This window comes from Moschus berezovskii, chromosome 11, assembly GCF_049115385.1.
Source record: "Moschus berezovskii isolate FMDL1 chromosome 11, NW_MosBer_1.0, whole genome shotgun sequence".
NCBI lineage: Eukaryota > Metazoa > Chordata > Mammalia > Artiodactyla > Moschidae > Moschus > Moschus berezovskii.
This window is the reverse complement of record NC_142470.1, coordinates 31,364,178-31,389,447: the sequence shown is the minus strand read 5'-3', so window position 1 is coordinate 31,389,447 and position 25,270 is coordinate 31,364,178. Positions and strand designations below refer to the sequence as shown.

The 25,270-nt window shown below is 45.3% G+C and overlaps 2 protein-coding genes across 3 annotated transcripts in view; one reads left to right on the top strand and one right to left on the bottom strand.

The window, feature by feature from the left end:
• Nucleotides 1-6,564, bottom strand: part of KLHL29 (kelch like family member 29) — a 339,724-nt gene extending 333,160 nt beyond the window's left edge. Inside the window, exon 1 of the mRNA XM_055400332.2 lies at nt 5,967-6,564. The gene's annotated coding sequence lies outside the window, so the exon portion shown is untranslated. The remainder of the gene's footprint in view (nt 1-5,966) is intronic.
• Nucleotides 6,565-6,707: 143 nt separating this feature from the next.
• LOC148776108 (uncharacterized) overlaps nt 6,708-25,270 on the top strand; it is a 394,223-nt gene continuing 375,660 nt past the window's right edge. For both annotated transcript variants that reach the window (XR_016038540.1, XM_088841211.1), the window contains exon 1: nt 6,708-7,044. Coding sequence is in view for 1 of the 2 variants with exons in the window: in XM_088841211.1 (XP_088697337.1) it covers nt 6,857-7,044 (188 nt within the window). In the remaining variant the exon portion in view is untranslated. The remainder of the gene's footprint in view (nt 7,045-25,270) is intronic.

Here is a 25,270-nt window from a genome sequence, read left to right as displayed (position 1 = left end):
CATGGATAATCCCTATCTTGCAGCATTGATATGAGGATTAGAGGTAATGTATGTAAAGTACTAAAATACAGTGGGCAGCCATAACTGGAAGCTGTTATTATTATATTATTGGGGCTTGATACAGGTTTGATGATTGAATAATAGGCAGATTAGCTGACCTCTAAAATCCACATCAACTCTATAATTATGATACTAAAAATGGAATTAAAAGTTCACATATCAAATCCACTCAAGGATATTTTTAACGATTGTAATCGTGATGCAAATCTCTTTTCAGAATAAGTTCTGGTAGTGAGACTCACAGAATACAATATATTTATATATACCCTGGCATATTACTAAAATGTTTATGATCAAATTTAACAGGAGAGCTGTCTATGGTTTTGGAGTGCTCCAGGGGTTGACTGCCTCTGTCACCAAAGCTCTTCTTTCTAGAGTACTTCTTAAGGTTAGACACTGTGAGGTAGGTTTTAGCAGTTATCTCGGCCACGATGATTCCCTCCAGTTTCACAAAAGAAAACGGAGGTTTACTGTGATTAAGGATCTTTCCAAGGTCACACAGCTAGTAGGCACCAGGCACTAGACTTCAACTCTGACACTAAGCCCATTCCTTTATCCACTATGCCATATTGCTGCAATTCACACAAAGCCTAAAAGCAAAATAGAAAAGCGATTGGAGAGACTTGTGAGGAAATGCACACACAGAAAGGGAAGAACAAATCTACTGCTTTCTTCCTCTGACTCTCTTCTGTGGACTACGTTTTCACCATCTCTCTTCAACAGAGGATCAATGTAACACATCTGTGAGAAAGTAGAATCCACCACTCCCTTGTCTGGGCATATACGCCAAAGGATTGAAGGCTCGATCGTGAAGAGATGTGTGCCCACCCAAGTTCACAGACATGCACTGTAGGATTTCTCCTTACATTAAGGTGGTCAAGTGTATAGGAACAGAAAGTAGGGGAGGGAGAGTGGGCAGTTGACGCTTCATGGGTATAGAGTGTCAGTGTCGCACAATGAAAGAGTTCTGGATATCACAACAATATTAATATCAACGCTACTGAACTGTACACTTAAAAATGGTAAAGATGATACAGTTTGTTATGTGTTTCCTTTTAGCACTATTTTAAAAAGTTAAGTAGTAGAATATTTATTTGTAACACAAACGTTGTTTAGTTGCTAAGTTGTGTCTGACTTCTGCTGCCATAGCCCACCAGGCTCCTCTGTCCATGGAAATTCCCAGGCAAGAATACTGGAGTAGGTTACGATTCCTGTCTCCAGGGGATCTTCCAGACCCAGGGATTGAACCCACAACTCTTGCACTGCAGGCAGGTTCTTTACCGCTGAGCCACCAGGAAAGCCTATATACACACATATATTAATATATTGTTAAAAGAGTCAGTGATTTTAATATGTCAAAACTCTAGAAAAGAAATATAAAAACTGATGCCAGTGGGGCCAATGGCAGACTTTAAATGTTTGGGGAGCTGACCTCTTGGCCCAAACCTGATCCTGTATACAACGCTCCGCCATTCCTGTTCCAGCTTCTGAATCATCATCAATTGCTACAGTCCAGAGTCTGAACCATGTGAATTTCATGCAAATATCCTCTCTGATGGCAAATGAGAAATCTTCCCTTTCCCTCCCTAAAGGTGGAGATGCCCCAAGCTGTAAAGTTCATTTCACAAATAATTAATTGTATTGCTCCTTCCAATGATCAACGTACCTCATCTTTTTCTGCAGTTTCAATTCCCCTATTTTCAAGTGATTTCATTTCTGACCTATGACTTCAGGAAAGTAAGCTGGTAGCTGTAGTAGGAAGAATCAGTTTGCTTTCAGAGTGATCCTGATCTCAGAAGCAGGTAAAGAATTCTGACACACTTTTTCTTCTTAACCAAATTATTAAGACTATTTTTTTTTTTAGCGTATTAGGAGATAAATCCTGATTTCCTAAGTAATAACAAAAGACCATCTGTACAAACTACATTCTCCCAGTTTCTAAACATTTGGGTCTATATGTGATTTATCTGTCCACAAAGAGATTTCTTTTCGTTCTTTTTTTTTTTTTTTTTTGCTGCGCTGCTTGTGGGATTGTAATTCCCTGACCAGGATCAAACCCTGGGCCCTTGGCAGTCAGAGCACCAAGTTCTAACCATTGGATCACCAGGGAATTCCCCGCAAACAGATCTCTCATTCTCCAGTAAAACCTACACGGTTTTTGCCTTGCTTTAGCCTCACCCACTTCAACCAAAGGTTGGATTTCTTATTCATGGTGTTTATTCCTGCCCCTACCCCGCAAGTAAGCACTTAGTTGACCGATTATAGAATCACAAGATTGGTTATAATTCCATTTCTCCATCTGACTTTGAACTTAAGTGCTCCAATTATTTCTCCTGATCCTAATAAGTCAGTGGCGTGCTAATGCTTGCCTTGATATTTCTGAAATATACAGGGTGTGATTAACATGGGACTGCATCATTAGAAAGCAAAGTTGAAAGCGGGTGAGCAAAATCATCACTTGCATTTAAGCAAAGCTGTCTGTGCAGTGAACTTACAATGTTATGTGATCCCAGAGATACTATACGCTGTGAGTAAACATATACTGTATTTGGAAAAATAATCTGATGCTCCAGAACCTTCTGTCTTTGGCTACTACTGAATGAGACAAGATCCTAGGATGATGGGCTTGTTCTAACATACAAAGTCCAAAAGTCTGTTTGAGCCAGATATAACTGAAGACATAAAGCACCCCTGAACCATAATAGGATAGGAGGGGAAGACAGGCAGAAAGGAAAGAAGGAAGGAGGGAAGGAAAGAAGAAGGGAGGGAAACCTTTAGTCAGTTCTGCTGGGTTGGATTGACATCTCCAGGCCATAAAGTGAGAAAGCTTTAAGGTAAGCCTGCTGGAAGAAAAAAGAAGAAAAAAACCCATGCATACACACATATCAAATGAGATGCAAAAAAATACATTAGCATCAGTGGTGTTATTTTATCTGTATGCAATCAGCAATAGAGTAAACTTTTGGGAACTAGCAGAAGGGGGAAAAAAAAGAAACATTTTAAAATGGGAATGATTTGCAGCCAAATCAATTGATAAATGAAAGAAAAAAAGATGGTACAACTGAAATTGATGCCAAAGATTTATAAGGTTGACTAAGTAAACAAAAATGGAATGGATCACCATGGAAATGCATGAATATTGAAATAAGCAAGATTTGAATAGACTAATGATATGCCTCACTTAGACTGACAGGTGTTGATAACAACTGTGACACTCAATCCACACCAACATCCACACTTCTAACATGTTTATTCCTAGAAAACATGGGCCAGATTGAAAGGTTCCTTTGGTAAGAGCTCATAAGGAAAATAAATTTTCTACTCTTAAAGGGACTAACTCAGTTCTCATCTATCTACTTGAAAAATAAAAAAGGTTTTACCTATTTGCTTCCTGGATATGAGAAGCTGCAGTTAGCAGAAGTCATTCTCCAGGGCTCTACTAGTCTTTGTTCCAATAAACCTCTCACAGAACTGAATTCTCAGTTTGGCTTATCTCCTGCACTGAGTACTTGAAGTATGACCACTACTCATTAGAAGCATAATTAAAAAGACACAACCTAGATTCCTCCCTCCCATCACATACAGATGAAAACCAATAACCCTTAATCTATTTGTTACCATGGCTACCATAGGGTATTTTATTTCAGTACAACTCTAGGTATTTCGTTTGGAATGTTGCTTGCAAATGAAAGTTGGAGACCTATAAATTTTCGTTAACTGTGCTACAATGGAGAGACTGAACAGAAGAAAATGTTTTTCTTAATCATGGACGAATATGGTTTATAAGATGCTTGTGCAGAAAAGTTATTAAAATTGGTTAAATGCATCAGCCCATAAACCAATTTAAATGCCATTAAATTTATATAGAGTTTAAGGGCACATATGCTAGTAATTCTCTGATTTATAGCAGGATGATAAATCAAGTGCACTCAGAAGAGTGTACAGGACGGAGACTATATTCATCAGTGGCACATAGCTGCATACTTGTATAAATGCCTGAAATATGTGACTACTCAAACACAGGCATGCCAACCAGCCTTTAAAGTATTCACCTGTGAATTATCCAACAATGTTTTGGCCTAGAGTTGGGAGGAACAATCGATAAAGTTGTTCATCATGCCCACTCCAGAAGAGTAGCTTTGTACTTTCCACTGTAATTTTTTAAAAACATCACGAATGAGGTGGGCTAATTAAATCTGCTGTCATTCATCCTAAACCGAAATAATTCCTTAAATCAGCCCTCCCAGGGCTGAGTTGGAGATAAGACCACACAACTAGAAAAGGAACTCTGTATTGACTAGACAGATGACTTTAAAGCGACTGAAATTAGGGTAAATACAGCTGTAACCAGGACAGATTTATCACCGCAAGAGGAGTCCGAATCCCAGCGAAGCTCGGCTGGTGAGAGGCTGGCGCCTGCAATAGTAGAGCCTCACTGTCCCTGAGCAGAAGAAGTGGAAGTTTCGCGGGCAGCTGCAGCTGGGCGTCCTCAGCGGTCCGGTCCCTCCAGCGCTGAGGTCTCCCCTAATGCTACATAAATACCTGCGTCCACGATTCGCCCCGGGCTAGCCGCGGCGCAAGCACCGTAGGGAGCCAGGAGAGCGTTTGCAGAGCGGCAGGGATGGCAAAGGCGGCGGCTCCTCACCCATCAGCATCCCTAGGGACCCGCGGCAGGACCCGCCAACTGACCCGTGTCTGCCATTGGGTTTCAGAGCCCAGGAACCACAGCTGGCTTCTCCGCTTGCGGACCCAGGAATCCGAGACTCGCGCTTTGGCCCCATCACCGTTGGCTGCAGGCAGGCAAGCAGGCAAGGCGGTGCGTCCCCGCCTTCCCCGACCGACGCAGACCTGACCTGCCCGGGAGCTGCCTCGGACCTGGGAGCTGCCTCGGACCTGGGAGCTGCCTCGAACCTATCCGGGATCTCGACTCTGCTCTCTCGACCCCGGGCGAGCGCTCCCCTCCCTCGGGACCCGGGGCCCGCACTGCCTAGAACCCGCAACCGCGCCGCGATCGCAGATGACCCTAGCGCTCTCGGCCCGCTCCAGGCCACAGAGACCCGGACGTGAGTCCTCTGCTAGCCGGCACCTCCCGCGGCAGTCAGGGCGCAAGCCCACACTCCCACACCACACATCTCCCCGTCCACACTATCCCGCACATAAACAACCCCTCCCCACCCAACCCCACATCCTCGCCGCCCCACCATTCCCGTACGCTCTCTTTTCCGTGCCCCCCAAACACGTTGGCACCCACAAGGTGCCAAGGGAAGGGGAGGGGGTCACAAAAGGTCTGTGAGGGTTTCCTCCCCGTGGTTTTCATGTTCCTCTGCCTCGAAAGTTACTTGGGATTGAGTGAAGAGACCCGGTCCCCAAATGAGGGGTCTGAGGACGGGAGGGGGCAGAAACCCCAACCTGGCTTCCCGCCGCACAGAGGCGCGCGTGGCCGCCCCCAGAGTCCTGCCCTCCGGTGCCTCCTCCTGGCCCCCAGCCCGGCCCGGGCCCTGGGCCGCTCCAGGGAGGTGGCTTGGAGAGGGACGCAAGCTCTCGGGCCCAGCTGAGAGGGGTTGCTTCGGCGGGGGTGGGGTGGGGGTGGTCACATTCGCTTCCAGCACCCACTACCACCGCAACATTGGCCCCGGGCAGCCCGGGGGCATACACACCCGGGGGCAGGAAGTTTTTTTTTCTCCCCTTTTCCCCCCCTGGAGCAGCGCAGGCGCAAGGGCTCCTGCAGCCTTGCGAGTCGAGTCCAGACGCGGGAGGCTCCAGCCGCCGCCGCTGCCGCCACGGGAGCCGGGAGCCCAGCGTTACAGGTTCTCCAGCCCCGCTCCCAAGCCGGGCCCGGCCCCACGCAGCCTCCAGCACCCTGGGTCCCCGGCGCCGCATTCTTGGCGCCCTAGCCCGCATCTTACCTCCGGCCGCGCGGCTCTGGCCCCGGCCCGACGCGCAGAGAGTCTGGGGTCGCGAGTGGGCGCAGGAGGGCTGATGGATAGGGGACGGCGCCGGCGGGCAGCGGTGGCTGGGGCCGCTCGGGTCCTGGCCGGGAGAAACGGATCCAGGTCCACCTCCTCCTCGCGTTCCTGCTCTCCGCGTTCTCCCCCCTTTTCCTTCTCCTCCTCCTCCTCCGCCGCCGCCTCCCGGCAGCCCAGGGAGGATGCCCGGGAGAGGGAAGTCAGTCAGTCCTTCTGCCTGTCAGCCTGTGCGGCTACGCGCGGCGCGGCGCGGCTCTCACCGAGGCGGCGGCGGCGGCTCCGGCAGCATCGCTGCGCCCCCAACCCCCCCGCCGGCTCTCCCCGCAGCCGCGGCGGCCGCGGGGCTGGGGTTGGCTCCGGGCTCGGGGCTCGGGCTCCGGGCGGGGGCTGCGCTCAGGCGCGGCGGCCGCGGGGACTGCGGGCGGGCCCTGCGGAGCCGGGGCCGGGGCTGCAGCTAGATCCGCGGCGGCGGCGGCGGCGGCGGCGGCGGGGGCTGGCGCGGCCGCGGCGCGGGGACCATGCTCCCTTCTGGCTCGCTCCGCTCCGGGTACCGTCTGCTTTAGCTGCGAGGGAGGCGGGCTTCGGCGCGCAGCCAGGGGCGGGCGGAGCCAATCACGGGCGCCCGAGTGGGCGGGGGCGGAGGGTGGGGGAGGCGGGGCGCCCCCGGCCGGGCACCCGGCGCTGCTCCGCGGGCCCGAGGGATCCCGGGCAGCCGCGCGCTGGGGCCCGGGGCGGAGTGCTCTCGGGTGTGTCCATCGGTCCGTCCGCCGCCCCCGCCCGCCCCCTGAGGAGGCTCCCGGCTTGCCCAGCTCGGCGGCCGCGCCCGGCAGATGCGCGGCGCTTGGTCCCGGCCTCCTGCGCCCCGGGCCTCCCGGCCCCGCCGGCCCCGGGTTGGCGGACGGGACCGAGGCGAGCTCCACGGCCGCGCTCAACACCTGAGGAAACTGGCGGAAAAGTTTGAGAACGAAAAGTCCAATCGTCTTTCAGCTTCCGCCCTCCCTAGGACACTCCAGCCACGGTAAGCAGCAGGAATTGTCCAGGTCCCTGAGGAACCTCGGCCGGCCCTGTAAATCCTGACCACCGACCCTCTCTAGTCCGTGCAGGCTCGACTCCCCTCGGTGTCCACGGACTTTCCTGTCTACACCGACCCTCTTGAGTCCGCAGGACCCCTCTCTGTTTCGACAGCCCCTGCCCTCGCCACACTAGCCTTCCATGTCTTCACTGACTCCCGTTCTGTCTACACCGACTTTCTTAGTTCCATCACTTCTCTGTCTCCACGTGCGGTCTCCACGGACCCTAACTTCCACCGTCATAGGAGAGGTTTGGCTAGAGGCCCGTGGCAGCCCCTTTGCGGGCTTACCCACTGTGTCAGAGCATTTAATTTCAGCAGCAGTCTCCCCTTTCTTGGTAGATCTAGATCTGGTTTTTATTCCCTGACCTCTTCCCCTCCCCTACCTTACCCCTTCATTTGGTTTTGATTTCCGAGGAAATGTATCCCCCCTCACCCCCACCATCCCCCATCTCCAGCCTGAATGTAACGTCTTGTTGGGCTACAGCCTCTGCCCGCCCCCCCACTCCCCAGGGCGAAGCTGCTGAAGCCTGAGGCCTGGGTGGAAATTGGGGAGGGGGATGTGGAAGGTAGGGGGCCTGCTTTTTCTTTGGCTGAAACTGGGAGGAGCCAGCCCCGGGCCGGCTCTGCAGGTCCCGCCCCCCCGCTGCCGGGATCGGGGGAGGGGTGATTGGTAAATGTCTCTCCGCTCACTCCTGTGAGGTCTGAATCCAGGCCTCTGCTCTCCTCGGCTGTGAACTCAGTTCAGGGATTGTGTCTTCTTTAATATCTTGTGGGAAGCAGAGTACAGTGTGGCGGCTGATAAATAATAAATACTAATAATCTGCTGAGGGTAGCCGGAGGACTGTCAGTGAAAGGGAGTGAGAACATTGGGGAAATGGCCCCATTGGTGTTTCCTGAATGGAGTAACTGCGTTTCCTGAAAAAAAGAAGAAAAAAAAATCGGATGAAGTTTTGGTGTGTGAAGCCTAGGGGAGGGGAGAGGACAGAGTAAAGGAGTCCACCCTTGATGGTGGGATTCAGCCAGGAAAAGGGGGGTGTTTTTAAGAGAGGGTGACAGGGGGATGCCTTGGAGTGGGAGCAGGTGGGAGCCGGTGCAAGAAAGCTCCTCCAACAACCTGAAGGCGAATGCGAGGTGTGGTCTGAATGCTAAGTTCTTAACATGGTCCATGCAAAGTGATTGAAGGGTAATGTAGAGAGGAGAAAGGATTACTTGGGATTTTTAAGAAGGACTCAATTAACACCTCAAGCACTGAGAGCAAAGAGGAGAAGGAAGGCACAGGTGAGTCAGTGTTCATTCATGTGGTAGGAAGCCGTCCTCTGAAATGATCTATGTGGGTTCACCTGCTGTGAGCTGTGGGATCCGCCAGGCTAAACAGGACAGGTGTAGACATTATGGAAATGTGGCTGAGGTTTGCAGGCTAAGGGATAGGTTAAGATCTGGCCATTTGAGGTGATCTTAACGTCTGACAAATCATTTTCAGTGATCCTCAAATGAAAGCAGAAAATAAGCACTTTAAGAATCCTTCTTCAGCAACATCTCTGGGTGAAAGTGTAAGGATTCTCCCAGTTTCCCTGAGGGCGTTATCAGAGAAGAGAGGCTCCGCTGAATTTGCATCCACCCAGGTGATGCCCAGGGTGCCCATGCTGGAGTGCTGCAAAGCCTTCAGGGTTGGATCTTGATAACAGCTCAATGAGAATAGCTGTGTGAATTAGAATCGCAGTAGGCTCATCTCCCCTGTCCTCACCCCAGAGGACGTCCCCAGAGACTGCATGCAAATAAGAATTTCCAGAGTCTGACGCCCAGCTCTTCCCCTGCAGTGGGGCTCCATCCAGTTAGGTACTGTTTGGTTTGGACTCAGGAAGGGTCCCCTCTGGTCTAGACATGAACTCCCACTTCAGCTAGAGTGCTGTTGTTCATGTCATCTGTCCCTGTTTCCCCAGGGTCTCTGTGACTGGATCTGGTTTGTGTTGTGTAAGAGATCTGTCTTTCTGCGTAGACCTTGCCTGCAGCCGGGATCTGTTCTGGGTTATTCAGGGCCCTACTCTGTGGTTTTGGGATAAGCTCCATGGTTAGCATGGATCTCTCTTTGTGGTAAATGGGATTTGTTGGGTGTTAGACGCTAGAGCTTCTTCAGCTCCGGTTAAAGCTTTCTCCATGAAACACACGATCGAGCTCTGTGGAGTGAGCTTCAAAAGCCAGCCCTGCCTGTCCTGACAGAGATGCCCCAAGCTGAGCTCTGAGGTCAGGACTATGCTCCAAGTGGCTGGATTGTGAAGGAGTAGTCTTGTGGTCCCCAGAGAGGTAGACTGGAATAAACCAGAACATGCATTCCTGGCTCAGAGCGTAGACCATCCTTTGTGCAGTCTGTCAGATGAGGACTTCGTGCTGGAAAAGCTACTGCCATCACCTGAAGAAGCCACAGCAGGACTGTCTGGGAGTACCCACTGTTTCTGAGATGGACTTCTCTCCTTGTTTGTGTTTATAGTCATAACCACAACAAAATGTTCATTTGCTCAGTGGTTGAAGAATGCCAAGCACTGTACCAGGTATTCTACCCACAATACTTGGTCAATGATCATAGCAAACTGTGGAATTTGTGTTCTCGGCCCCAAGTGCTGAGTCCCAGAGAGGGTGAGTGAAGTGAAAGTCACTGTCGTGTCTGACTCTTTGTGGACTATGTAGTCCATGGAATTCTCCAGGCCAGAATACTGGGGTGGGTAACCTTTCCCTTCTCCAGAGGATTTTCCCAGCTCAGGGATCAAACCCAGGTTTTCCGCATTGCAGGCAGATTCTTTACCAGCTGAGCCACAAGGGAAGCCCAAGAATACTGGAGAGGGTAGCCTATCCCTTCTCCAGCGGATCTTCCCGACCCAGGAATCAACTGGGGTCTCCTGCATTCCTGGCAGATTTTTTTTTTTATCAACTGAGCTATCAGGGAAGCCCAGAGAGGGTGGGTGATCTCCTGAAATCACACAGCCAGTGAGTGGCAGAGCTGGAGACAGAGTCTGGTTGGTTGTTTCCAAAGCCTTTGTCCTTTTCATCATCCTCAGCACACAAATGTAGTTTCCTTTGTCATTAACCCAGGTCCTTTCCCTTGTAGAAGACACAGTGGAGGCTGATTTGGCCACACAGAGGGCTGGTGTGGAAGAGGAAAGCCATGACTCTGATTACTGAATGCACAGGTCACTAGCAAGAGTGGACCCCTCATCAGAAAACCCTCAGGTCTGAGAGGACATCTGTTTCCAGGAGCGCAGTGGGTATAAATAGAGCAGGAGCCAGCCTCGCTGCTGGGTGGGTTTTGTGTTTGCTGTTTTGTTTTTCTAACATTCTGCTCCGCTAAAATCACCCTCGTTTGGCATCAAAAGCATGAATAAATCCTACATAAGTCACTGTCCCTCCAGTGGTTAATCAATCCATAAAAATCTATTTAGCACCTACTGTGTGTCCTGCATTTCAGCCCCGTGGTGTTGATTAGAGCAGGAAGTAAGAAGTCACAGCTGCTGTATTTTCGCTGTGGCCACCCTGCTTTGTGGTGAAGACACATGCTAGCCCCGCAGTCAGCAGTCTGTGGAGGGTCTCCTCTGGGCGCGCTCAGGAATACAGGGAAGGTGTGAAGTGCCTCATGCTCTGCTCAGCTTCACCCTGCCTGTTTCTGAAAAGTGGTGGAAGCATCCAAATGCAGTATAGGGTTTCCCCGCCATACCCCACCCTTATCTGCAGTTTCAGTTACTTGTGGTCAACCTCTGTCTGAAAATATTAAATGGAAAATTCCAGAAATAAACAATTCATAGGTTTTCAATTGCGTGCCATTCTGACTAGCATGAGGAAATCTCATGCTATCCTGCCCATTGAAAGTGAAAGTGTTAATCGTTCAGTTGTGTCCAACTCTTTGCGACTCCAAAGGAAGACTGTAGGAAGACTATAGCCTTCCTGTCCATGGAATTCTCTTGGCAAGGATACTGGAGTGGGTACCCAGTCCCTTCTCCAGGGGATCTTCCTGACCCAAGGATTAAACCAAGGTCTCTTGCATTGCAGGCAGATTCTCTACTGTCTGAGCCATCAGGGAAGCCCATGATGTGAATCACCTCTTTGGCCAGCATATCCACCACCTGCCTGTTAGTGTAGGAAAAATCATAATGCCTGTAGGGTCTGGTACTATCCACAGCTTCATGCATCCACTGGAGGTCTTGGGAGGTATTCCCTGCAGATAAGGTGGGACGCCTGTACTTGGTTCTTGTTCTTGACAGAGGCTGAGGTAAAAACAGTTGTTATCAAGAGACATAACTTAGTGCTCAGATGTGGGGAAAAGACTCCAAGTGTTGTGGGATCAAGGGGACGATCTGTAAGAGCTGGGCTGGTCAGGAGGGCTTCCTGGAGGAGACAGGTCTCAGCGTGGACCTGAGGAGGGAGGAGATTTCCATGGGAAGCAGAGGAGCCTTGGGCCAGGAGGACAGAGTATGCTGGATCCTTGGATTGGGGAACTCATCCAGGTGTGCTAGTTTCTGGGACATGGCTTATTGTTAACAGTCATTTCCTTTGGATGAAAATGAAAATGTATTTTCTTTCTTTGCCCAAATCAGTGAACTATTAGATTCTAAGATTCAGAGTGAAAGCGATGGTGTCTTTTTTGGCATTTTCAATGGCAGGAATTCAGCACCTTTTTTTAGTACCAGTTGTTTGCAGGTGGCAGGAGTGCTAATTAGACAGAGCCAGTAGCAATTTTCCTGGATGGTTCTGACTCCCAAACCGACAGGAAACACTTCTTGGGCATTTTAAGAGATCAGATTCTTCTTTCCCTGCTGATAAAGCAGTTCTTCAAACACAGTGGTCAAAGGAGTGGGTATCCTAGTTGCTCATACATATTTATTGGGTGCTGAATTGTTCACAGTGACCAAAATTTCATTTTACTTCTTTGGTGTTTAAGAAGGGCCTGATGCTTTTCTATGAGATGGTGTAAAAAGAAGACCCAAATGATTGGGAGGATAGTTGTAAGGAACATTTTATTGGAGTGTTAGAGTAGTCTTTCAATCATGGAAACAGGCTTTCACGAAAGGGAAAATTCAAGAGACTTTTGAGAGAAGATTGAATCCTTGTAGTTCTTTGCATACATATTTTTTATGCTGTTTTTAAGAATAAAGAGGTTACAGTCCTGCCAGTTCCCTGTTTGACTCCAGAATCCACTGGTGCCAGTGTCTTTCCTCTCTCTCTGAGATTTCAGTAGGACTTGGGGCCAAAACCACGTCACGAGTGTGGTCATTTCGAAGCCCTGTATTGGACCTTAAGTGGAACAAGGCCATCCAGGGCAGGTGACTGCCTGGTCTGTCTCTACGACAGAGACCCTTGTGCTCTCTGCCTTCTGCCTGGACTCAGGCTGCCCAAGAGTGTGGCAGTCCACATGGGCAGTGGGGGGAAACACAGAGGGGCCACCATGCAGAGCCATTGGCCACAAATCTCATTTTCATCAGCTGTTTCATGAAGACGGCCAGGTCCAGGGCTCTGTCTCAGGAGTTATGATTTATTTCCATGTGTGTGTTAGTCGCTGAGTCGTGTCCAATTCTCTGTGACCCCAGGGACTGTAGCCCACCAGACTCCTCTGTCCATGGGATTTTCCAGGCAAGAACACTGGAGTGAGTTGCCATTTCCTTTTCCAGGGGATCTTTCTGACCCAGGGATCCAACCTGGGTCTCCTGCATTGCAGGAAGCTTCCTTACCATCTGAGCAACCAGGGAAGCCTGTCTATTTCAAGTCCCCAAATTGAGGCTACCCATCATGTTCACAAGCAAAAGGCAGCCCCTCCTCCAATGGAACAAGTTCACTATTCTCCCCAAAGACAGAGGTGTTGGGAATCAAGCTTCAAGCACTCTCAGATTCTGAGATAAATCTCAGTTTGCAGGTGCAGGATCTAGTTATTTCAGCTATTTTGGGTCCTTTGGAATATGTATCCCTGTATTTCATTTTCAATGCTTATCCCTACTTGAATTTGTGCAACTGCATGCACTTTCTGTGCGATGGGTCTGGGAGGAAGAATTTGTGAGGTCATGCTCTGGGGAAACATGTCTGTCAACACATTGGCCCCACAGGCCCTGTCCCCATGGAATCAGAGGCGACAAGGAAGAGAAAGCAGTAGGGCCTGAACTCAGGGTAGTAACTAGATATTTACTAAGGGTCTTAATAATTGCCTGAGTCTGTGATAAAAGTCACCATCTGGTTCATCTCTTACTATAAGAAAATATGATATATGAAAATTAAAAATGATAAAACAGAAGGATTTGCTAGTTTACATTACAAAAGGATGCATGAACTGCCCATAAGTGAAGCTTTTCCCTTTGATATTTAATCTGTGGCTGATTTATTAGACATTCTGTTCATATACAACTGGGCAGAAACACATTAATTTATTTTTATTTATTTAAGGTTTGTGACCTGCCTGCTTTCAAGATGTCTTGAGCAATTTACAGGTTAAAACATGGGGCAAAAGGAGACATTTAGGAATGAAATAGAACAGACAGAACCCAAAGGGAGGAGCTCGGTTAGAGGCATTAAGCACACAAGATGAATGGGTTCTACAGATAGAATCTCTAAGGGAAAGCAGGGCAAATGTGCCAGGTTACCTGATTGTATAAAGAAAGGCGCATTTGTATCAGGTCATTAAAGATGTCTCAAATAGAAACTGTTTAAAAAATCAGAGGCTATTACAAATGGAAGAATGTAGTATTATTGAGATAAAAGATTTCTCCTTTAGACTTTGCAGACAAATGCTAATCCTCGACAAGTGTAACACTGCAGGTTTTTATGTTAACATTTTTCACTACGTCTAAACCTTTGAAAAATATTTACCGGATGATTTCATTAAAAATTTTCAGTTCTTTATAGGTTTACTTATTGCCAATTCAGGAAAAGGGTTGGAAATTGGTCACATTTCATTTAGGTTGCTGTGAATTTTCCTAGAAAGCAACAGGTGTGTATCTTCTAGCTTAATTCTAAACCCTGGATAATTTTAGTGTAGTTTCAGCTGAAGTCAATTTCAAAATTAGCCAGAGTTTTGGCTAATATAAAATTTTATTAGAAATAACCAGAACTTAGCATTAGAATGCTAGACTAGAGATCTGTTCAGGAAAATTAGAGATATCAAAGGAACATTTCATGCAGAGATGGACAGGATAAAGGACAGAAACAGTGAGGACTTAACAAGCAGAAGAGATTAAGAAGAGGTGGCAAGAATACACAGAAGAAATGCACAAAAAAGGTCTTAGTAACTTGGATAACCACGATGGTGTGGTCACTCACTTAGAGGCAGACATCCTGGAGTGTGAAGTCAAGTGGGCCTTAGGAAGCATTACTGTGAACAAAGCTAGTGGAGGTGATGGAATTCTAGCTGAGCTATTTCAAATACTAAAAGATGATGCGTTAAAGTGCTGCACTCAATACACCAGCAAATTTGGAAACCTCAGCAGTGGCCTCATGACTGGAAAAGGTCAGTTTTCATTCCAGTCCCAAAGAAAGGCAATACCAAAAAATGTTCAGACTACCATACAGTTGTGCTGATTTTGCATGCTAGTAAGGTTATGCTCAAGATCTTTCAAGCTAGGCTTCAGCAGTATGTGAACTGAGAACTTTCAGATGTACAAGGTGGGTGTAGAAAAGGCAGATAAACCAGAAATCAAATTGCCAACTTTCATTGGATCATAGAAAAAACAAATTCCAGGAAAACATCTACTTTTGCTTCATTGACTATGCTAAAGCCTTTGACTCTGTGGATCACAAACTGGAAAATTCTTACAGAGTTGGGAATAGCCGACCACCTTACCTGTCTCCTGGGAAACCTGTATGCAGGTCAAGAAGCAACAGTTAGAACAGGACATGGAACAATGGACTGGTTCAAAACTGGGAAAGGAGTACGACAAGGCTGTATACTCTCACCTTTCTTATTTAATTTATATGCATAGTACATCATGCGAAATGCTGAGCTGGATGAAACACCAGCTGAAATCAAGATTGCTGGGAGAAATATCAACTGCCTCAGATATGCAGATGATGCCACCCTAATGGCAGAAGTTGAAGAGGAACTAAAGAGCGTCTTGATGAAGGTGAAAGAGGAGAGTGAAAAAACTGGCCTAAAACACATCATTCAAAACACTAAGATCATGGCATCTAGTCCCATCACTTCATGGCAAATAGATGGGGAAAAAGTGAAAGCAGTGGCAGATTTTATTTTCTTGGGCTCTAAAATTCCTGTCAAGAGTGACTACAGCCATGAAATTAAAAGATACCTGCTCCTTGGAAGAAAAGGTATGACACATCTAGATAGTGTCTGAAAAAGCAGAGACATCACTTTGCTAACAAAGGTCTATATAGTCAAAGCTGTTTTCAAGTAGTCATGTATGGATGTGAGAGCTGGACCAAAAAGAAGGTTGAGTGTACCGAAGAATTGATGCCTTCAAATTGTGGTGTTGGAGAAGACTCTTGAGAGTCCCTTGGACTGCAAGGAGATCAAACCGGTCAATCCTAAAGGAAATTCATTGGAAAGACTGATGCTGAAGTTGAAGCTCTAATACTTTGGCTACCTGATGTGAAGAATTGACTCACTGGAAAAGACTGCCACTCTGGGAAATTTGAATGCAGGAGTATGGGACGACAGAGCATGAGATTGTTGGATGGCATCACCATGGACTCAGGGGACTCAATGGATGCCAGTTTGAGTAAGCTCCCAGAGATACTGAAGAACAGGGAAATCTGGCATACTACTGTTCATGGGGTAGCAAAGAGTCAGACATGACTTATAGACTGAACAATAATAACAACATCCACATCAGCAGATTGCTCGCCATAACCTTTTAATCTTTTTCCTTTGCTAGACTACATCTCCCAGCACCCCTGCAGTTGGACTGTATCTCCCAGCCTTTGCAGTTAGGCTATATTGCCCAGTTTCCTTTTTAGTTAGATGCACTCACGTTAATGAAATATTCATGGAAGTAATACATGCCATTTCCAGACCTGACCCATTAAAATCTGCCCTTGTACTTTCCATGCTCTTTTCCCTCTCTCCATGTTGATGCAGGCAAACACAGAGATCTTGGAAGCTGCAAATTAAAGATGGCAGTGAAACAAAACCCAGGAAACTTTGGATCTCTAACTTATTGTTTGGAAGGGGCCACTCACTGATCTGGAACACCCATTTTGGGACTTCAAGAAACAGGAACTAAAATTCTATTATATTTGAGCTGTTTTATTATTTTTGATTTGTTTGTTTTTGCGATTAGTGTTACCCTAACTAATATAGCAATCAACTGAGCCTCTGAGAGGTGAATTCTCTGGAGAATCTGCATTTTTAACAAGCATCTTAGAGGAGTTTGAGAAGCACTGCTGGTGCTATTGCATTTTAGAATGACAGCAAGAAAGCAGACTTTTACCTCCTTTTTCTTTGCCACAGAGAACAATCTACTGACTGAAAAGAAAAGGAAAACTGTGGTAAGAGAAAATTGAAGTTCAAGATGAATAAAGAGATTATAACAAGCACCAACCTGCTGTAAATGAGCTCAAGTCTCTTGGCCAGGACAAATTACACCCCAGGGAGTAGAGAGAACTTACCACCAGAGCTGTAGAGTCTCTGCTGATAATCTTTAAGGAGCATGGAGAGTGGGAAAGAAAATGGAACACGAGAGATGGAAAAATATAGTTTTTATTAATAAAGAGGGGGAAAGATTCTGCAGGCTACAAAAATGGGGATATCCTATTCACCCTCATGAAGCTGATTATTGAAGGCTGATTTGTGAGCATATGAAAAATGGAGAATTCTCTAGAAGCCTGTGTGGCTTCTTTTAAGAGCAAGCCACAACAAGGAAACTGTATTCCCAGTTTTGTGATAGGCTTTCTAGATTATTATGTCAGGGAATTGTGTTAGCTGTGTAGAAGCAAAGCATACCTCAGGTTGGTATTTGTCAGGGAATCTCATGATAAATTTGTGTGCAAGATAAAGTAATTTCAACTGCAGACTAGTATTTGGGTAATACATACCCAAAGATGCTAATCACTGTCAGCATGAAAGTACATTTCTAGTGAAAGGCCACAGTCATAGTTCCATCTGATATTTTTATTAGTAAGGGAGACATAAATGACTTAGTTAATCCTGAAATCTTGAGATGATGTGTAGAGAGTACATTTATTGGCATAACAAGGCCCAAAGAAAAGGCTCAAATATTAATCTAAATGTAATGATGCGAAATGAAACAGACAAACAATAGGATTGAGCAGGTAGGTTCAAACAGTGCCCCCCCACCGCCCGCCCCCGAACAAATCCAGGGCTAAGAGGCAGTAGCTTTGCTCTGAGAGAAAAATGCAGGAACAGGATATCAAAGATGGTGTTCAGTTTCCCAAAGTCCTGTATGAACTCTGAGGTTAGCTGTGAAGCCTTGGGGTTAGCTGAGACCTATATGCAGTTGTCTGAAGGGATCTCAGGAGCAGAGGGACCCAGGCAGATTTCAAAGGGCCGGATGGGAATATTTTAGGTTTACCTAAGAATGAACTTTCTTCAGCCATTTCAGAGCTTCCCAAGATGATAGGCTGCTTAAAGATCAGAGCACCTGTCAATTGACATGATCAAGTAGAGAAAGAAGATCCCTCATTTTGACTTCAAGAAAAAGGTGAAGACATCTGAATGGGTATTTGGCCACAAAAAAACCACTACAGTGCCTCCAAGTATTAGTAGCTATATGATGGGCACCATTTAGTGATAACTTAACAGGTGCTAGACATAGTTAAAGTGTTAAAGTTCCAAAGTCCTATGTTAGCTTTTTGGCTGCTGTCACTAATTACTTGAAGAAAAGCTATGGAAACAGACAGCATATTAAAAAACAGAGACATCACTTTGCTGACAAAGGTCCCAATAGTTAAAGATATGGTTTTTCCATTTCTTTATGAAAAGTAGTCATGTGCAGATGTGAGAGTTGGACCATAAAGACTGAGCGCCAAAGGATTGATGGTTTTGAACTGTGGTGTTGGAGAAGACTCTTGAGAGTCCCTTGGGCAGCAGGGAGATCAAACCAGGCAATCCTAAAGGAAATCAACCCTGAATATTCATTGGAAAGACTGTTGCTGCAACTCCAATACTTTGGCCACCTGATGTGAAGAACCGACTCACTAGAAAAGACCCTGATGCTGGGAAAGATTGAAGGCAAGAGGAGAAGGGGGCGACAGAGGATGAGATGGTTGGATGGCATCACTGACTCAATGGATATGAGTTTGAGCAAACTCCAAGAGATAATGAAGGACAGGGAAGCCTGGCATGCTACAGTTCATGGGGTCACAAAGAGTTCATGACTTCATGACTGAACAGCAACACAAATTACTATAAAATTTGTGACATAACTCATTACAAAGTTATTTTCTTACTGTTCTGGGGCCCAGAAATGTAAGATCAAGGGGTCTGCAGGCCTATATTCCTTCTGGAAGCTCTAGCAGAATATCCTTTTTCATTTTCAAGAGGCTGCCTGCATTCCCTGGCTTTTGGTCCCTGCCTCTGTCTTCCAGGTTAGCGATGTAACATCTTAGGTCTGTCTTCTCTCCTTCTCTCTGCTTCTGTTATCACATCTCCTCCGCCCCTGATCCCACGACTTCCTCTCAGAAGGACTCTTGTGATTACACTGGGTTCGACCATCTAGATTCATCTCCCCATCGCAGGGTCCTTAGTTTTCTCACACCTGCAAAGTTCCTTTGGCCATGTAAGGGATCATAGTCACAGGCTTTGAGGACTAAGACGATGACATCTTTGGGAGGGTTGTTATTCTGTCTACTACAAGCCCTTTGTATATTGCCTCATTTAATTTGATCCCTCACTGTCTTGAAGAGTTGGGCGTTATTTACTTAACAAATGGAGAATTGGAGCCGTGAAACAATTATGAAACACACTATACCACCAGGAAAAATGGTGAGGCTGGGATCAAACTGGGTTCTGACTCTAAGAACTGGGACTCTCACCACTCTGATGCTGTACTGTGCATGTTTATTATTATTCTTAGAGCCCATGATTCTAAGCCTAATAATCGCTTTTCTTTAATGGTGTTAATTTAGTGGTGACATTATTGCAGCTTGTTTTTTCTAAAATGTTATATGAGTCAGACATTTCTGGCTACCTGTGAAATTTAAGTGCCCCCCTCCCAACCGGGGATCATCCTTAGCATCCTCAGCTCACAGCTTTTGCCCAATCCTGGATTTTGTCACCCTGCACCTTCTCAGCAACAGGAGTTTGGAACAGTGTTATTTTCTGAATTCAGATCTGACAATCTTTGTAGACCAAAGGTTACACCGCCGTATAAGTTTGTTTTTAACCCAAAGTAACAGAGCTGTCAGGCAGAGTGTATAAAAAGATCCCAGAAATGCAGGCTAAAAACCTAGCAATTCATTGAGGCAATAGGAGCGCCATGGTGAGAGTGGCATTTGGGTCCCAGGGCAGATATAAAAGTGGTAGCATCCTGTTGACGCCCACATTCCCAGAGACTGGAGTTCAGGCCCTGCTGAGGTGGGCAGTGGAGAAGTCTCCTGCCCAGACCCTCTGCGCTGGAACACTGCTTACAGCATCTATAAAACTAAGCGAGAGACAAGCCAGTGCCCCATTTTACATATGGCAACCCTGAGGCTCAGAGCTGTGCTCAAGGTCACATGACCAACTCATGGCAGAGACTGGCCCAAAGTCAAGGGCTCTGGGTTTCAGTTTTTGCTCTGCCATTCACCATGGGACCATGAGCATGACAATGAACACTTCATGTCTTCTCTCTGGTCATCCTTCCAGTGTGTTCTGCCTTGACCATTTGGAACCACAGTATGTCAGAATTGTCTGCCCTCCTGCAGCCCAGTTCTCATCATTCTTAGCTGTGCCGGGCTGGGCTCTGGGTCAGAGCAGAGCTGGATGTGGGTTGAGCACAGCCTGACTGGAGAGAAGTCTGGAGCACATGTTGGCGGGGTGTAGCACGGGGGCAGTGATCACTGTTGACACCAGGTAATGTAGTTGCCATTCAATGTAGTGCCTGTTCAATTGCTAGGACCTTGTTCACCCTCCTGGCAGGTGGTTTCTGGATGGTTCATACAGCAGTGCCATGGCAGCCTTCACCAAGCCTATGTTATAAGGTCAGAATTGATTGAGAGTCTAGAAAGGAAGGAAACTATCATTTGAACACCTTGTTTATGCCAGGTACTCAGCTAATGGCAGTAACTGCCCTTACTATGCACTTATTTCCTGCTAGTCACAGGGGTTGTCACTGATTCTGGGTGCAAGGAGAATGCAACACAATTCTTGCCCTTGGGAGGACAAAGTCCACAGGTCTGTAGCTACTAACCTTTACTGGTCAACACAAGGACTGAACAAAGTGGTAATTAATGAATATAAGACCAAGTAGCAGGGGTGGTAAGTTAGAAAGTGCTGGGTTAGGGAGTCCCCAGGGTCTGTTCTCCTACCTGAACTCTGGTGTTAAGGCAAGAGAGGTGCTGCTTCTAGAACATTTCTCAGTAGGGTCTTGATTTCCTAAAAATAGCGTTGTGTTGCTGACTTGTGTCATCGTTCAGTCTGTGGTCCACTAGGACTCTCGGATCATTGTCTCCCCAGGCCAGCATCTTGCTTTCGTGCAGTTGTCGCCATTTCCCTGTTCAACACTCAGCACTTCTGTGACAAGATCAGGGAAACACAGAAAATAATTTTTTAAATGTTTGATTGATTTTATTTTTTGTCCTTTTTTCCAAAACAATTTTATTGAGTTATAATTTACAGACCAAAACATTTACCCATGTTAAGTGTGCGATTTTAGTAAATTTACAGAGAGGTGCAAGCCTCACCACAATCAATTTTTAGAACATTCTTCTTACCAGAGGGAATAATTTAAGGGCAAATACGAGAAATATGGGTTTGTTCAACCCACTTGAACATGCATTTCTGAAATTATTGTATGTAAAATCTGTCAGCAAATTTTGAGTCACTTCACAGTATACTTTTGCAAAAAAATAAAAGCAAAATGAAGTGGAAGGAAGAAACCCTCTGCTTTAAATCTTAAGAAACCATTATCCATTTTGCAGATCACTTCATTAATAAACAGATTATTATAAAAGTAATTATTTTAGAGATGGCAACTGCCATTAGCTAATACTACATTGTTGTCTACTGGGACTTATAAAAAGTCTTTTTAATTTGCTCTTCAAAAATCACTTACACCCACAAAACCACTTCAGTCAATGAAATAAATCTAGGTATGGGCAAACCTTAGTTACCATGGCAAAAACAGCTTTACCTTTTTACCTTTCTAATTCTTTTCCAGTCAGGTTTTGTTTCTTCTCCAGAACTCCCTGATTGGTGGAAGGGCTTGTCTAGGGAATCCCATCCTTTTGCAAAAGTGGCCACTCTCTGGCAAGAAAGGTACCATTCAGTAACCTGTCGAGGGTGGAGTGCGCTGAATAACGGGTGCGTGAATGATTTCCGCCGTAAATACCCACTGGAGAATAGCCAACAGCGCGTTCAGAAGCTGTTGCTGGTTCCCCTGTTAGTTAGGCCATTTGCTTATGTCGGCTGGTCCCTCTGGTATGGCTCATCGGTGGGGTCAACGCCCATTCCTTCTCAGCTGACATTCCATCCTGCTTATGCTGTAGACCCATCAAATACAGAGAACTGTTTATTCCCAGACAGAAGGGGAATCATTCTTCCAAAAAAAGAGATATCCTTGGTGGTCCAGTGTTGAGAGCATGGGTTTGACTCCTGGTTAGGGATGTAAAATCCCTCATGCTGCATGGCATGTCCAAAAATTAAGCCCACAAAAATTTAAAAAAAGGTATAAGAAAAGCTTGATCCTAGGTTGAAAGTCCTTAAAATACTCTCCAGTTCTATTTGTAAGAGTAGGCATGCACGCATGAAAAGTCTCTTCAGTCGTGTCCGACTCTTTCTGAACCTATGGACTGTAGCCTGCCAGGCTTCTCTGTCCGTCGAATTCTCCAGGCAAGAATACTGGAGTGGATTTTGCCATGCCCTCCTCCAGGGGATCTTCCCTGCCCAGGGATTGAATCTGCATCTCATGTCTCCTGCACTGACAGGCAGGTTCTTTACTCAGGAATTGAATCCACATCTCCTATGTCTCCTGCATTGACAGGCAGGTTCTTTACCACTAGCGCCACCTGGGGAAGCCCTTGTAAGAGTCTTCAGAGTCATACACAATTGAGCAACTGAACTGAGCTGATTGTATTGCTATCTACTGTTTATGAGAAAGGAACAGGTGCCTGGGAACAAACTTGTATCAGAAATTTATTTAGTATTTATTTTTAAGTTGGAAAAATTAAGTCATCTTACATTAAGTGAAGTGCAAAAGTGCATGATCTCAAGAATTCTGATAAAGTTTACATAGCAAGTGTACTCTAATCAGGATAGAGAATACTGCCCACAACCCCAGGGTCTCTTGTACAACCTCCCAGTCCTTACCTCCACAAAGTAATCAGCATCTGTTTTTGATGCCATATGAATGGGATAACATAGTATATATATTTTTTGTATCTGAATTTTTCACTTAACATTAGTGTCTATGAAATTCATCCATGTTGTTGCCTGTGGCAGGAGTTCAGCTTTTACACTGTTGTATATAATATTCTATTGCATGGCTGTACCACGACATGGTCAGCTTTTCTGGTCACATCACTTCATGGCAAATAGATGGGGAAACAATGGAAATAGTGACAGACCTTATTTTCCTGGGCTCGAAAATTACTGCAGATGGTGACTGCAGCCATAAAATTAAAAGACGCTTGCTCCTTGGAAGAAAAGCTATGACCAAACTAGACAGCATATTAAAAAGCAGAGACATTGCTTTACTGACAAAGGTCCATCTAGTCAAAGCTATGGTTTTTCCAGTAGTCATGTATGGATGTGAGAGTTGGACTATAAAGAAAGTTGAGTACTGAAGAATTGATGCTTCTGAACTGCGGTGTTGGAGAAGACTCTTGGGAATCCCTTGGACTGCAAGGAGATCCAACCAGTCCATCCTAAAGGAAATCAGTCCTGAATATTTACTGGAAGGATTGATGCTGAAGCTGAAACTCCAATACTTTGGCCGCCTGATGCGAAGAACCGACTTATTGCAAAAGATCCTGATGCTGGGAAAGATTGAGGGCAGGAGAAGAAGATGACGCCAGAAGATGAGATGGTTGGATGGCATCATCAACTCAATGGACATGAGTTTGAGCAAGCTCCAGGAGTTGGTGATGGACAGGGAAACCTGGTGTGCTGCAGTCCATGGGGTCGAAAAGAGTCAGACATGACTGAGTGACTGAACTGATATAATATTCTATCACATGACTTTACCACGACATGGTCAGTCGTGTCTTTCCTACTATTGATGGACATTTGGTAGCTTCTAGTGTTTCCCTGTTAGAGACAGTGTCTTTATGAACACTCCTTATCTTTCCATGCATCTAGATAGGCATTAGAATTGCTGGTTCATGGGAATGCTGTGTTCAGCTTTAATGGGTAAAATAATTAAGACTTTTCTAATTCTTCTTGTGTCAATATTTTCAGATTGTGATTTTTTTAAATAAAAGGATTTCTCTATTTCATCTAAATTGTCAAGTTTATTGTCATAACATCTACTCATTGCCCCTTTGATGTTTGTGTGAATTCTATAATTGTACCTTTTTTTTAAAAATCACTAATATTAGTAGTTCTTTTTTTTTTTCTTGAGCAATCTTCATAGGGATCTGTAAATTGTATTAGTCTTTTCAAAGAACCAATATTTGCCTTAATGGATATTTTTCTATTCTATAGTTCTTCTATTTTTTCTTATAATTTTATTATTTCTTCCTTTGCCTTAAATTTGATGTTCTTTACCAATTCCTTGAGATAGTCTTTGGATCACTGATTTTCTGTTTTTCTTTTTTTCTGAAATATACATTTAAGGTTATACATTTTCCTCTTAAGCCTAGTTTAAGCTCTGTGCTACAAGTTTTTAACATGTTGGTTTTTTATTATTCCTTGATTGAGAGTATTTTCTAATTCCCATGCAGATTTCTAAGTTCTGAATTGTGTTTTTAATCACAGGTTACTTAGAAACGTTACTTAGTAATTTCCAAACATTTGAGTATTTTAGAAGTATTTCTTACTGATTTCCAGGCTTTTCCCACTCTAGCAAGAGGATGTATCTGTTTAATTTCAACCCTTTGCAATTTGTTAAAATCTACTGTGTGTTTCAGAATATGGTTTATTTTGTTTAATGTCCCATGCATAGTTGAAAATAATGTAATCCTACTGTCGTTGGGTTCAGTGTTCTGTATATGCTGACAAGGTCAAGTTTGCTTATCATGTTATTCAAAGCTTCTGTATCTTAACTGATTTATTGTCTGATTGCTCCATCAGTTGCTGAAAGATGTATTGAAATCTTCAACTATCGTACTGGATTTGTTTTTCCTTTTAGTTCTGTTTTTTTTTCTCTGCAGGTTTCAGGTTTTGGTTTTAGGTGCATACAGGTTTCAGATTATTAGATATTCCTACTGAATTGAATTTTTGCCATTGTGAAATGTTTCACTTTGTCTCTACGAATACTTCTTGCCTTAAGTCTTGCATTGTTTGATATCAATATGACTAAGCCAATATTTTTTTGGCTGGTGTCTTCAGGGCATATTGTTTTATACTCTTTTATGTTTTATACTTTCAATACTTTGGCCACCTGATGAGAAGAACTGACTCATTTGAAAAGACCCTGAAGCTGGGAAAGATCGAAGGCGGGAGGAGAGGGGGTTGACAGAGGATGAGATGGTTGGATGGCATCACCGACTCAATGGACATGAGTTTGAGTGAACTCCGGGAGCTGGTGATGGACAGGGAGGCCTGGTGTGTTGCAGTCCATGGGGTTGCAAAGAGTTGGACACGACTGAGCAACTGAACTGAACTACTGGACTGATGTTTTATACCCTTTTTGTGTCTATCTGTTATAAGGAATGCAGAGTTAGGTCTTGTTTTGTGTTGTTTTTCTGGGCTGACAGGTTTTTAATTTTGATTGGATTATGGAGTCTGCTTACAAATTCCTGATTTTTTGGTGTTAATTCTGTCATCTTGTTATTTGTTTTGTATTAAGTCTACCTGATTTTTGTTCTCTTTTTCTCTCCTTCTTTATTTAAATAAATTTTTTTGTTGTTGTTACTCTATTTCCTCCCTTTATTA